At 46.7% G+C, this 14,950-nt stretch overlaps 1 protein-coding gene across 1 annotated transcript in view; it reads right to left on the bottom strand.

Annotated features, from left to right (window-relative positions):
• EPHB1 (EPH receptor B1) overlaps nucleotides 1-14,950 on the bottom strand; it is a 411,740-nt gene that overhangs the window by 95,855 nt on the left and 300,935 nt on the right. The window contains exon 5 of the mRNA XM_003789410.2: nucleotides 11,604-11,939. Coding sequence (XP_003789458.1) covers nucleotides 11,604-11,939 — 336 coding nt within the window. The remainder of the gene's footprint in view (nucleotides 1-11,603; nucleotides 11,940-14,950) is intronic.

The raw sequence follows: 14,950 nt of genomic DNA, 5'->3' as shown, positions 1-14,950 counted from the left end.
TTCTCCCCCTACTGAAGGTCCTGTTTAGAGCTTCTCTCTCTATTGATGAAAACTCATTTTGTTACACAAATATGCTTGAATTTTATACTAGGAAGTTTGATTCATTAAATATTTTTGGTGCAGTAACCCTTCTGGTTAAAGTAGATTAAACAAACAAGCAATTCGTTTGGAAAGTGGACATAGATACGAAAGAAGAATTATTTATTTTTCTCATGTTTTTCCCTATTGAGGACATTGGCTTCTTTGCTTTTGCTCTGAAATTTGCCTTGAGACAACCCTGACATTCCTTCCTATCTTCCTCCTTACCCTGGAGTCACCTGGGGACAGAGGACTTTCTGGGCTGTGCAGCCTCCGCTCCCTGATGCTGTAGAACATTGGCTGATCTCCTCATGGAGCTCAAGGGGATGTGAGGGGTGAGAAAGTGAGGGTTCCCGCCCAGCTGTCAGCTTCACAGTCCCAGGCAGGGAGCCACAGGCTCCTCCTCCATTGGTTCATCTGCTAAGGGTTTGGTTCCAAGCCAAAGAGGTGGTGACAGCTGGGGTTAGGGATGGGGCTGCTCTGGGAATGTGGGTTTATAGCACAGACCCTCAGTTCTGATATTACCTTTGATGTGAGTGTGGGGATCTTTACTGGGATCATCCAATTGACCCTGCTAGTTCTCAAAATGTGCTCCCAGATCAGTTTCACTGGGCATGTAAGGAGTGTAGCTCTTGAGCCTACACGAGACTCCCTAGCGGGTGAGCCCGGGAATCTGTTTTAACAAGCCCTTCACATGGGTCTGATGCATGCTTAAGTTTGAGAATTGCTTATCTAGAAATCATAATATTAAACTTTGAGAGGATATCCAAGGCTATTCTGTTTTCTACCAAGTCTTATAATCTATAGATTAGAGCACTGAGGGCAAAAGAACTGACTTCTCCAAGTCCCCAGCAGGTTAGTACAGATCCAAAAATAGCTGGGCCTCTTTCCCTGAGTCAAGTGTGAGCCCTCTGTCCTCCCCTCCCCTCCACTCATGCATTCGGCATGTCCACGCAGCTGGGGGTATGGTCAGGGTCCCAACTCTCATGGATGGGGTGCTGCCTTCCAGGACTCTTCTGCCCTCAGGTCAGGCATCCCCTACCCAAAGTGGAAGTGTTCCAAGCCCTGTGACTGGAGGAGGAGGTCAGGCTGCAGGAAAGTCCTGGGGGCACCTCTGCCTCCTGGGTCACCCCAGCTCCTTTTCCCTGCTGGGGGAGCAGAGGTACCTCAGGAAGGGGCCATTTACAGTGGAAAAGGCAGCAAAACTGAGCTCTGTGACCCTGTGGTCATGGGAGGCTGTGGAGGTACATGTGTGTGGTTAGGGGGCACAGAGGGGTTCAGTCTCTGTCAGGAGGTGGTCATCTTAGGCAGGCATCCTGGGTTTTTTCACTGCTGCTGAGGACAGAGCCATCAGGAGTCAGCTGGGGCACATCACTTAACTCTGCCACCCATAGGCCTGTCAGCCTTTCCTGGAGTGGGATAAGAGCAGAGTGTCAGCAGCTTTGGTTTGTTTAATGCTTGGTCGTGGAAGGCAAGTCACTCTAAATGCTAGCTGTGGAGAGGCCATAGACCTACCCCTTAGCCGGCTATGTGCTCCACAGGGCCCTCAGCTCTCACCCACCCCCCACCACCACCCTAAGCCATCAATGCTGGGCAGGGAAGCGGCACCTGTGGCCTTGGGACTATCCTCCCCTAGATCTGAGGGTCTAAATCTTCTGGCCTGAAAGCACAGAGCGCTTCCTCCTGAGAGCAGCCTACAAGCTGCACAGGTGCTTCCAGGCTTCCACTCTGCAAACCCAGCCTTAAGCCCCTCTGCACACCACAACGTTCTGGGCCTCTTTTCCCTTGACTATGACTTTGTCCTGTCACCACTGAGCATGCCCTGCCCTAGGCTCTCCAAAGTGGCTGCTCACCAATCAGGAAACACCCCAGTGCCCACCACCTCCTCCCAGAGTACTGCCTCTGTGCCTGCATGAGGAAAAGCAGCTGTCCTCTGGGAAAACTTCTGCCCCGCAGCTCTCTCAAGTTGGGGGCACTGGCACAGCTCTGGTCATGCATCAGGGTGTGGCCTTTTTGTTCCCCATCTCCTCTTTCACCCCATTTACCCATCTCCTACACCCTCTGCAAAAGTGCCATTTGGTTGGACTATTGTTCTTCGAGAAGTCTCAGGACCACCATGCGCCCCCTCCCACCATCCCCCACTCACTGAAGACTTGGCTTCTGTCTGTCTCCCTCTCCACTGAGCCTGGGCCTTACTCTCATGTGGATGACTTCAATGTCCACTTAAGTCATAGACTCTCAGTTCCTGGACCCCCACTCTCTTCCATGACTGCTCTTGGACTCTGGCTCACCTAAAGTTGCTCCATTTTCAAAATCACAACCTCAAGTACTTCATATTCTGCTTCCTCACTGCAGCCTCAGATGAGCCCATTGCAACTTTCTGTGGCCTTGTCTGGCCCTCTCAGCCTTCGCTTCCACCTAATGCATCAGCTCTCTCCTTTATTCATACCCCTCATTATCCAGCCTAGATCCTACCTTTGCAATAACATAACTCACGACACTCCCTATGCCCTCGGGCTTGGGTTGCATTTATCTTTTCATAGCCTACAGCTGTCAAAGTCAACCAGCGACCGGGCCATGATCCACTTCCTGCAGGATCTGCTGTCCAGAGCCTCACACCACTGAGAAAGTCACATAAGAGGACAAGGGGTGGCTTTCTAAACATGTAGTTCCCCACCTCAAACAAACCCTCAAAACTACAGAAATCCTGAATTTCTCTGGTTAATTACATCTCCATTTTCTGCAATAGCACTGCCACACCTTTTCCATTCGCTTTGAAACTTTACCTGATACTTCTTTCCCCTTCACTCTGCAAACCTTATTTTCCACCTCACAGAGAAAACAGATGCTGAATGTCCAGTTGCATAAACAATAACTTGACTTGGGTACTCAAAATCTGTGCAAATTACACATGCACAGAATCAAACCGGTCTTTCTTTGATGCCATCTCTGAACACTCTTAGGAGCCCCTGGGGTGTCCCCTATGTCCTTGTAAGCCATTCTCTCATTCTGCCATCCAAGGACTAAGCAAGCCTGACCCTGCTTAGCTTCTGAGTTCAGGCGAGATGGGACACAATTCTCTCCTTCTTCTGCTTTGGTTTCTTTGTTCTCCATGTCAGGCTGCCTGTCTGTGCCTCAACTTCACAGCCTTCTTTCCTTGCCTTCCCAGTCCTCTGTCCTGGGCACTCACTCCCAGCCAGGCTGGCAGATGAGGAAACAGCCGCCGCTAGGAAGACCTCTCCATCCTGTCTCCTCCCCACCGTCACGCTATCAGGAGAAATCCTGCTTATGCACATGAAAAGCTAATGTACATCCAAGAACTCATCTTGTCATCCTTTTAATTAATATAATTCAGAGAAGAAAAACACATCACCTTGGGAGCTTCTGCAAGGCAGATACACTCACAGGGGGCATGACTGGACCCCCTGTTCCCCTGAGCTCCTGGATGGACAAAGCATTTGCTCTGCCCTCCATAAAAGCAAAACGAATGAACGAACGAACGAACGAACGAAAGAAAGAAAGAAAGAAAAGAAAGACACCATTTTAAAATCCTAGGGCTCAATTCTTCAGCTAACATTTCTTGCAGTTTGGCTCAGAAGGAAACTGATCCCAAGGCCAGCAAGACTGGCAAGGAGTCTTCCTTGCACTATGAAGTATTTGTGGCCCAATGTTGCCTTTATTTACCCAGAACATTCAATGTGCCTTTTCCCCCATCTTTCACATCCGCTCAGAGAAGATGTTAATTTTCTGAAATTAAACACTTAGCTTGATTACTGTTTTGTTAATTGCTGCATTCAGAAACCCCTGGTGCTCCAGCCTGTTTAACATGGATGATACTGTGAAAATGATAGGCATGGAGCTCGCACGCAGGTGGACAGACAGCAGCACTGGGATGCCATCCCGGTACCCCCACTGTGTTTGCTCAAGCAGCTGGGCCCCTGCCAGTGGGGAGTGGGTAGGACAGCCAGGTCATAGCAGAGTGGCTCCCACAGGGCCATGGCTTGGGGGTACAGTGCACACAGGTAGCCCTAGGTCTCAGCAACATCTAGAAAGAATGTAGGGGCTTCCCCCCAATCACAGCCCTCCACCCAAAGATGCCTGATAAAGAAGGGACCACAGAAAGAGCTTAAGTCGCACCATTTGCTGATGCCTGAGATTAGTTTAAGAAAGAGCTGAGGTATTCAGTCATGTATATATTTAATAGTTTATTCATTCAATGGGTATTTATTTAATTCTTTCTGTGTTTCAGGCACACAGCTAGACACCTAGCTAGATGATATTCAATAAGACAGATATAGGGCATACTCTTTGGGAAATTAGCGTGGGCTTGGAGCTGACTTACTGTAGGAGTATGGAGTGGACCCCTCCTCCTGTCCACCCTCTTTGCTAAGGACACAAGGTGAATAGCAACTATCTCATAATCCAACTAGTGTTCCTTCTGTAATGAGGGTTATAATGATCTCAGATGAACTCTGAGCAGGGTAAGGAACTTCCTACAGTCTCATGGCCAGCATCCCCATTGTCACTTCCCAAGTTATATACTTAGAGGGCCTGACCCAAGATAGACTAAATTGAGCAAATAAGGTTCCTGGGTCCTGCAGCACCCTAGTTATCCTAGCAGGTTGAGGGCACATTCTCAGCTCTTCTTGAGCTGTCAAAGCAGTATCACTGGCCACTGCTCAGGACCAGAAATGGAACATTCCCATGCCCAACCACTGTGTGGCCCAGCCGGTGATATCCATCCATGAGAAATCCAAATCGGACAGTTAGTGAACACACCATTGTAGTATACGACAACCACACATGGAAATGCTCTCTAACTGTGTGCAGTTACCTCCTAAACTTTAGAATGTGAGATTTGGAGTCATAACAGGGGGTAGTACCAAGAGACCGGCTGGCGGCCTATATCCCCTCACGTCACTTTCCACAGTCATTTGCTCACTTTGTGAGTTTTCTGGTTTTCGCCTCTGATTTCAGTCTCGATGGGTACTGTGAACCAGAATGTGCACCCCCACAGAAGCACAGATCTGTGTCTGTTTGGGTTGCTGCTGTGTTCCTGGCATCTTGAGTAGTCCATGGCACATGGAAGGCCTCAATAAATATTTCTTGAGGATGGATTGGAAAGGAGCCCCTAACAAGCAGGTACCCTTGAGTTGGTACTTGGGAAACAGTCACAGAGAATGTGTAAAATGAATGAATACATTTCCGAAGTTGCAGCACTCAAACGAACAAACCAATCCCTGTGAGTGTGGTTGAGTCTCTCCATGTTCCTTTAAATGGACCAGGGCTCATAGCATCCCTCTAAGCATCACTCCCTAAGCATCCTTTCTTTTATATCCACAAGAGGAGGAAGATACCTGGTTACCTGGCTGATGTCACCTGTGGACCACCAGGACACATTCTGATCACCACACCTCCAACAAACACATTCTAATACTCACCTGTGAGAACTAAAGGTATCTGACAAATACTTATCGAGGCTCTCCATGCCTGGCATTGTGTAGCCTCTCCCCTCACAGAGCTGGTGGTAGGTGAGAAAGTTTTATTCTTTACACAGCTCCACATCTAGTGGAGAACCCCAAGGCTGCTGAGGGTTGAAGCCATGACACTGGTCACATGCAGTTTGACCTGCTGACTTTCTTAGCCGAACAGATAACACATCACCTTTTGCAAATGGTCAGGGTCTTTCTGAGGTCACCTGGAAGTTCCTTCTCAATGTCAGAGCTTAAGAAACAATAAAAACAACCTTTCCAGAATTAACGATGAGAAGAAAGCAGTGAAATGAACTATGAAATTGAATTAAGAACAGTAGAAATTTTATTTACTTAAGTTTTTTAAACTTTTCTTTATTAACTTCAATGAAAAGTTTTCTTCAAAGCCATTCCAGTCTTTTTAAAGTTTTCCCTCAATCTTTTCTCTGCTCTGGAGCAAATTTTGACTGCTAATTTCCAATGAGAACATCCCTTAAAAATGAACTGGTTTCAACATATGGATCTTAACACTCTACATTTTTACAGGCAGCAGTGTAATATTGTTTTAATATTTAATTTTGAGATTTACATAATATCTTCCCTCCAAAGAGCTCAATATATTGCAATATCATAAAATTCCTTTTCATATTCAAAGATTATTCTTTATGCATGCAAATACTATATTTAACCAAGGAATAATGCAAATTAGGTGATGTATTCAGTAGAATTGACGGGCTAGGTAATTCTCTTGTAGGAAAAGTAGTGTATCTGAGAGACTTTAATTGTCTGAGAACTTAAAAAATGCCTTGGAAATGGACAAACTATAGGGCCTCATGACTATTAACAGAAGTAGTGCAGTATTTTCTAAACAGAATTAAATAATGGGTGGTGCCTGCATTGTGGGCATGATGAATAGTATTCCACATGCAATAGACACAGCAGGCCAGACATGAACTGTGTACACTATCAGTGTCAGATACAAATTTTGCTGGTGGGATCATGCAAGTGAGGGAGGAAGAGTTGCTTCTCCAAACAAGGAGAAGGAGGAGGAAAGACAGACCAGCTCCTCTGAGCAGCAGCCTAACCTGTGCCAGGTGCCCAGGTTCTGGGCTCCACTCCCACTCTCATCATTAGCTCACTGGGATGCAGACTTTGCCACCTTCTTTCCTGGTGCCTACTGCGACCAGCACAGAATGGACAAACGGATGTCTGTTACATATCTGATACAGATGATATCAGTCCCAGACAAAGAGACTGAGAAACCTCGGAAGGAAACAGCCTAGGGAGAAAAATCCCAGACAGCAAATGGCTCTCTGGCTCAGGACACATTCTCAGAAATGATGCTAATCTTCCGGTCCATAGCGTAGTTTACAGAGTGTTTTTCTATCTACTGCCTCCTCTGCTTGTCACTACAGTACTAGGAGCAGGTATCATGGCTACTGTTTTGTGGGCAAGATGAGAGATCTTGCAGTTAAGTGAACTGGCACAAGTCACGTGAGGAGCCGAGAGGACAACCCCAGGAATCCTGCACTGCTCCTCTGCCATCATGAACCCAAGAGGTGAGGACAATGACTGCCTCTTAGTAAAACAAGATGGAAAACAGCACACTCACCAGTGATGCTTGGTAAATCAGATTAACCCCCTGCATCAGAGGTTATGAACCACAGCCAATAGGCCAAATCCAGAATTGGATTTGGTTGGCTTTAACATTTTCTAATCCGTTGTCAACATTTTAAATCTGGATTTTCAGCTCCTGAAATCAGGCAGTGCAGGGCATGGCAACTCGTGGTGAAGCTGAGGAGTGGCTGCCTCTGTGCTCATCAGTTCCCTGTGGGCCTCACCACTCTCTCCGCCTTTACCGCCTATGCTTTGCTTCTTCCCATTACTTGCCTGGCTACAGGGACCTTTGAATTTATTCTCTTTGGCTTAGATGGTCCCAAATTCATGTGCTAGTCTCATTCATCTTTCTTCTCCCCCAAGATTTCCTCTTTTTCCTTAATTCTGACATTCTGATTCCAGTTGGCTGAAGAGAGAAGTAAAGTTTGTCATTCACTTAATTCTCTGTGACAGCCAGATGATCCAGCCATCAGACTGAATCTGGGGCCAGATGCCAAAGAGTGACTGCAGGAGTTAGTGGTGATAACAACCTCTCTGCAGATCACTTGGCTACTGAAACAGAGAGTTACACCTGATCTGCTCTATTTTAAACTCATGGCAGCTGTATTCAGCACAAGGCTGCATCCCTGAAGACCTCACGTAAACCTGAGCTTGCATAATTCATGACCAACCCTGACCAAAGATGATGGACACTTTTTTGACAGCTAAAGCGGCCCAGCTATCTGGCAATAGCCTAGAGGGGACTTACAGCTCCCACAGCCCACCATAATGTAATGTTTTATCAGTGTGAGGATCAAATGGCCACAAACTTGAGTTTGAAACTCAGAAATATCATTTTCCTGCCTGTTCGATACTGAGCAAATTCCAAAAGTGCTCTGATCCTAGTTTCTTCACCTGACACATCTCATCTCTGCAAAGAACTCAGTAGAAGTTGGCATATTGGAGGTGCTCAAAAATGGCAGTTCTCTGATACTGCCTTTGGACTGAAAAAAAAAATCCAAGCCTGAGACTTTCCAAGTGATACAGGATCCTTGAATAGTCACGACTATGTGCATTACTTGGGGTGTGATGGAAGAAAATGAGGGCCCTCTGAACATCAGGACTCAGCAGATCTTTGGTGTTTCTCCAGACAAGCTTGCTTCTGAGTGAAGAACTCTACTATGCTTAATGACCCCAAAGATGGTCTCTTCTTAGGTTACAACTCTTGGAGTCCAGAAAAGCCTATTGTTGGAGACAACGAAATGAGGATCCCAGAAGGAATGTCCACTCTTAGAATGGACAACATAAGGCAGAAGCAGACAGGCAACATCCTGCTGACCTTCTAATCCCAGATTCTGCAAACCTTTTAAGTCCCTGATTCTTTATCTGAAAAATGGGGAAAACAATGTGTAGATCATTGTGTAATATGAGGATTAAATGAGTCTACATAATTCAAAAATTCTCTGTGAACTCAAAAGAAACATAAACATGAAGTATTACCTGTAATAATTATTACTCATTTTTCAGCCAGGACCCACCCAATGGTCCTCAGCCATTTCAGAGTTTGGGAAGTTTCATATACAGAGTAGGCACTTGATAAACAGTTATTGGTTGACTTAACAATCGATCCTAGGACTGGTCTTATCAAAGTCTTTACCTGTCACCTACTTAAACATGACCCAAACAGTAGGCTAGTGGGGGCCACAGGCACTGACAGGGGTCCCATCATACCATGAGGCCAGAGGAGGCAGGATGACCTGAATCCATCCAGAGAGGACTAGCTCAGGGTGTGCTGGGATGGGCTTAGACATGTCATGACCTATTGGTGACACCTGAGGCCACTCACCCCATCTCTTTAATGCAGTGTTTTTCAACCTTTTTAATCTCACAGGACACTTGAACCTATGGTTAAACTTTTACAGCACACTTAGTTATGTTGCTCAAAAAGAAAAAGAGAGAGAGAGTAAAAAAAATACACTTACTGTGCTTTGAGCTTCTTTCAAAAATAATTTAATGAATAATCTTTAAAAATGTTCATGGCACACCAGTTAAAAATTATTGTCTGACTGAACATGAGTCTTTAGAGTTTTTATGGTGCCTACTATTTAGTCTCTCTTCCCTAAAAATGCATAATTTCTGTTCATGTTTCTAAACTGTTCTCACAGAGGTTCTGATTTGAATGTTTATTTTGATAGCTCTCATTGTTTAAAAAAAATGCTATCTGTTGGTTGAAAATAATTTGCATTCATATGTGGATTCACTAAATCAGCATGATAGCACCACCTTCCTCAGAACCACACAGCCCCCAGATTAGAAACTATGGTCAACTTGATATTTGCTTTGTTTTGTAATAACCATGTGCTACTAAAAAGCAGTTACTTATTTCTTTGAGACTGTAAACTTTCTGACATCAAAACTCCAGAAGTACCAAAGAGGAATCATGGATTGGAAGGTGATCATGGAGGCTGGGGTCCAAAATCAGGGAAGATTAAGATCAAAAGGTCCATCAGAGGGGGGACAAAAGGCATGAGAAATGTGCTGGCAGAGGAGCAAATGGGTGAGGACAAAAATAGTGTTGGTAACGGGGGGCCCCTGGCAGGATCCCTGGCCCCTCAGCTCCACTGCAGCCTGGGGAGACGCAGATGGAAAGACAAGCAGATGGGCAGGTTAGGGAATAGCGGGGCGGGGGGAGGGAGGGGCAGAAATAAAAGCAAACCAATATAAGTGGCAGGTTTATTCTCACATGCTTAGAGAGAGGGAAAAAACAGCCAAGCCCAGAGTAACATGACAGCCTGGCAGAACTGTTCTTTCCAGAAGCTGGGACACTAAAACATTTCCGCCAGTTTTCTGCCTTCAACTCTCTGAGGGAAAGGCTCCTAACAAAGGCTGCCCATGTTACATGCTTTTAACATGATGCAGAAATTGCCCTTCCCTTTTCTTTGGGCAGGACAGAATGTCACAACCTTTGTCTCCATGACGCTGAAACTGGCCACCAGCTGGAGGCGTCTACGCTTCCACTCCTCTTCTCTCACTACACACGTACGCATGTAAACACGTGACCACGCACATACACACAAACTCACCACATGAACACACACACACACACAGCAACAGCGCAGCCATCTGGACAGGCAAGCTCTCCCGCAACACCTTTTTTTCTTCTCTGTTCTGACAGCTTAAATTCAAGGATCATCTGCCATCAGGGATGCTTGGTATTAAAAGAGGCAGAATGAGTCTGAGCACGGGGAGGTGAAGGGCAGCACGGGATGGAACAGGACAGAGGAGGACAGGAAGGGGAGAGCCAGAGGAAGATAGCGCAAGGAGAGACGCTTGCCTCCCACTGTTCTGCACAAAAGCTGTCCTTTTAGAATTGTTGGTTGAGACAAATCTGTAATTTCAAATAAGACCGTTGTCCACTGCCATGGTCCCCCTGCCTGCAGGTGTGACACTCACTTTCCCTCTGCAGCTTTGCACCAGCACTCCTGGGAAGAGTTGCCCATTTCTCTCTCATTCGCTCGGTATTTACTGCACATGCACAGCATCTCCCCTTGCAGCTTCGTCCTCTGCATCTATATCCTATGAAGTCTTTAGCTGGTAAGTTTCCGGGGAGGGACAGTAGTGGCCAAGCGTCATTGTGTTCCTCACAGCATCAGCCACAGCTTGGCACACTGTAGATGCTAACGAACCATCTCTTAAAATAAATGAGTAAACAAAGGCGTGAATGAGTACATGAATGGGCTGGTTAAATGGTTACAGAAAGACATGGATTGTTGCAAGAGTTGTGTGAAAGGAATAAAGAGGAGTAAAAGAGAAATAAAGAAGAGAAGAAAATGTGTTCTGAGCTGTGCACGCCACAGGGGTGAACTGGCTATCAGGAGTGATCTATTGCCACAGATCTGAGGTCTCTATAACAGCGAGCATGCCCCTGAGCAAACTGAAAAGGAGAGTGCACTCTGGAATTACAGGGTTTTAATTGAAAAATAATCTATGAAGGCAATATTGACTTGATCATGTGATTTCTGGAAACTTTCTTCCATTGGGTTTCCATTAAAACATCACTGGTATTTCTGTTCTCAGCGTCTATCAGTGCCTGCACTCATCTGCTCACCCATCCGTCTATCTACCCATCCATCCTTTGGTCCACCCACACACCTGTCTGCCCATCTATCTTTCTAAAAGTATTTGTTGAACTGGATACAGAGTCCTGAGTCCACTCTGGCTTGGATGTTATGTCTTTGCTTTTGTATGGAGCACATAAAAATAGCCCAGTCTGAAGCTCCTTAGAGGTGAAACACTAGACCTGCCTTCTCTTTGACCACAGACGTCCAACATCTGAAGGCTGTACCCTAGAGAGGGCAGCCTAGCAGTGTAGGTTTGGCCACCGCTGTGTCCCTGCACAGATTAAAAAGAGCCAGCCACACAGACAGACAGAAGGAGCACAGAAGCCTTTAGACTTACCAGCTTGATTTGTGGTGATGTTGACAGACACGTGCTGTGGGGGAAAGGGACTCTTGCTGGAGACTCCATTGATGGCCTGGATATCAAAGGTGTAGGGGGTGTGGGCCCACAGGCTGCTGATGGAGACCCGGCCCTCGGTCAGGCCCAGCTGCCTGGGCACGAACTCCACGTTGTCGTCACAGCGGGAGCAGCTCCGGCGGTCCGCCCGGCACTTTTTGCAGATGATGTTGTAGGTCACATCATCCCGGCCACCTGTCTCCCTTGGAGGGTGCCACTCCAGAATGATGGACGTCTCGTTGACAATGGAGATGACATTTCGGGGACCAGATGGAACACCTGTGGGTAGATAGGGGCCCGGTGAGGCTGGGCAGAAGCTTCCTCGTCCAGTGTTTTCTGCTTGGTCTCTGCTGTGCTCCCCTGTCCCTTGTCATGCGCACTCACCCTCTCCCCTTCCTCAGCCCCACATCTCCATGCTTCAATGTTTATGGGAAAAAGAAGCCTGTGGGCAAAGATGGCAAACGGTCCCAAGCTCCCCTTTCATTCATGTGTGACTGAATTCCACTGGGGATTTCCTTCTTTCAATCACATGTGCCGAGATGGGGGTTCAGGGACCTGAGTTCAAGTCTTTTATTCTCAGGACCAAGCCGCACTCCCTAGCTAGGTTTAGCGTTAGTAAAGTGTGTACAGACTGGATAGTTACAGGATTCCTTGTCTTTTCTTAACTGGTGTGGAGTTCAAGGGTAGAGGACTCTGTAACCCTAACCCTAACCTCACAGTTCCCATCCAAAAGCCCCCAGCAGATCCTGAAATCTTGTGGTGCACAAAATCTCATACAATTCAGGATCTGTGCGGTTTGTGCGTGGTAGCAGGCATGTTTCTCTGTAGGACAGGCTGCCAGAGCACCTGAAGAGATAAATATTTACATTGCACCAGATTTGGTGCATAGAGACCAGAAGCAGAGTTGGGTGGGAGAGAAATTCACACAGCCACCATTTTTTACCCCATGACATAAGAAAAAAACACAGGAGCATGTTCCAGACATTCTGCTAGCTGCTTTGCATGCATTACCTCATTTGTCCCCCTCTAAGAGTCCTACTGAGAAGATATAATAATTATCTGATTTTTATAGAAAAAGAAACTATAGCTGAGAGAGAAGGCTGGCTGCAGGTCACATAGGTCTATAAGAAATGCAGTCAGTATGGAAACCCGTGCCTGCCTGATTCCAAAGCTCATGCTCTTCTTAATTAACTACAACCCTGATGTGAACAGATTCTCTCTCCTACAAAGTAGCCAGGCTCAGGCAGTGCCTGTGGCCCAGAAGTAGGGTGCTGGCCCCGTATACTGGAGGTAGTGGGTTCAAACTCAGCCCCAGCCAAAAACTGCAAAAAAAAAAGTGGCCAGGCTCATGGGGACTCGCAGAGAACAACCTCTTCCTTCTGGACAGCTCTGTTTATGGCTGCTATTCGCAATTTGGCTAAAGTGGAAATGCCTTGTTACAAAACTCTGGAAAGCCTGGTTCTTCACAGGAGAAGAAAATGTGGCTGAATTAACATTAATGCCACAGTGCTGGGCATTTTGAGATTAAGTTGGAGAACCTGCTCTTCAAGAAGAGAACAGATTATAGCCTCAGGCCCCCAAGCCTTGCATATCCTCAATGTCTAACAGATAGAAATGAATCCTGCCTGGAAACCCCCGCTTCTGAACGACAGGTCTGCGGGAGCAGCCGCTCCAGATAGTAATGCATTCAGAATTTGTGCACGTGACCGTCACCAGCTGAACGAAGACATGTGTAAAGTGGTTCATGCTGGAGACAGGAATCAAATGCCAACACGCAAAATGAGGGAATAACAACAAGGTCGGGGGGCACGAGGGAAGGAGTCTGTGTTGAATCAGTCAGCAGCAAGCAGCAAGAGCAGAAAGAAAATATTAAATCGGGTTCTATTAAAACGTGAAAGAAAATCAGTACCACACTATATAAAGCCTGTTAGGCCTGAGCTGAAGCACAGCGTTTGTGCACGCTTGTGACAGTGCAGAATTCCTGAAGTATTTTTACTGAAGTCTTGTGAATAGTGCTTAAGAATTCCCCACCCGTCTGCCCAGGGATAAATATCCATCTCTCTTCAAATCCACACACAGCTAGTACCAGGAAGGCAGTCTGCACTGTCCCAGGTGGGCTCTTATGCTCTCACCCCAATTCATTAACATCCATACTGGTCAATGCCTGTCTCCAACATATATGTCTGTTTGCTTCCAACTGATGAGACTCAGCTCACAGGCTCCCAGTGGTCAATGCCACCTCTGTTTGTCTCACCTTCACAGCAGCCTCGTCTCACCCACAGAACATTGTTTCTCATCTCAAAATAAATATTTAGCACATTGACCAAGCATTTGCTTTATGCTGGGCATGGGGTAAATCTTTCTAAAACATTGTCTTGCATCCTTGGGACATGCTGAGGCCATCACTCAGAAAGCAGCCCCGAACGGAGGGGCAGAGGCAGGTACTGACCGAGGGAGGAACCCTCCATCTCCTGTACTGTTGGGGACTTCCCCATGTCAATTATCCCCTCCTTCCCGTGAACTTTAATGTCATCTTCCCCTGACTGCAACTTTTCAACTGGAGCTCACCATTTTCAAACCAAAACACCATCACCCAGCACCTGTCTATCTTGCAGACTCTTTCTTCTTTCCTCCCCAGTCAAGCTTTTCCAAAAAGGAGTCTACACTTGTTGTCTCGCCCCCTCCCTGTCAGCTCATTGCAGTCTGGTTGCTTCCCGACCCACCCCTCTTCTACAAATACTTTTCCTTTGCTGCCTTGCTCGGCAAATCCAGGGAACACAATTTAGTCCTAACCTCCCTTGACATGCTATGTATTCACCAACCAGGTCCTGGGGGTCACATTGTCCTGTCCCCCAGCACAAGGACCATCACCACAATTTGCCAGCTCTCCTTTTCCTCAGACCTTTCCCTTCCTCTATATCCCTATGGCCTCAAAACTCTGGGCTTCGTCAATTTTTTCATCTGATTGCAAAATCCTCCTAATGAATTCCCCATCACCACTTCCACCAGGCATCCATTCTCTTCTGCCAGAGTGTGAGTCCTAAAATGCATGTGAGCTCTTAGCATCCTCTGCACAAACACCTCTGCTCTCTGGCTACCCAACATGTTTGCCCTCCTTTCCAAGTCACTCAAGTCCCACAGGGCAATGCTGCTCTGGAGCCCCTCTCCTGCCCTTTGCCCTCACCCCTCTTACTGGGACTTGTAGGGGCATTCCTGCAGTGTCCTCTGTACACTAAACTCTCATGCCTCTGGGCCTCTACACAGTGTTCATGCCTCTGTCTGGAATTGCT

Source organism: Otolemur garnettii, unplaced genomic scaffold, assembly GCF_000181295.1.
Source record: "Otolemur garnettii isolate 467f Iridium unplaced genomic scaffold, OtoGar3 scaffold00032, whole genome shotgun sequence".
NCBI lineage: Eukaryota > Metazoa > Chordata > Mammalia > Primates > Galagidae > Otolemur > Otolemur garnettii.
Note: the sequence above shows the minus strand (reverse complement) of the source record. Positions and strands in the feature narration are given on the sequence as shown.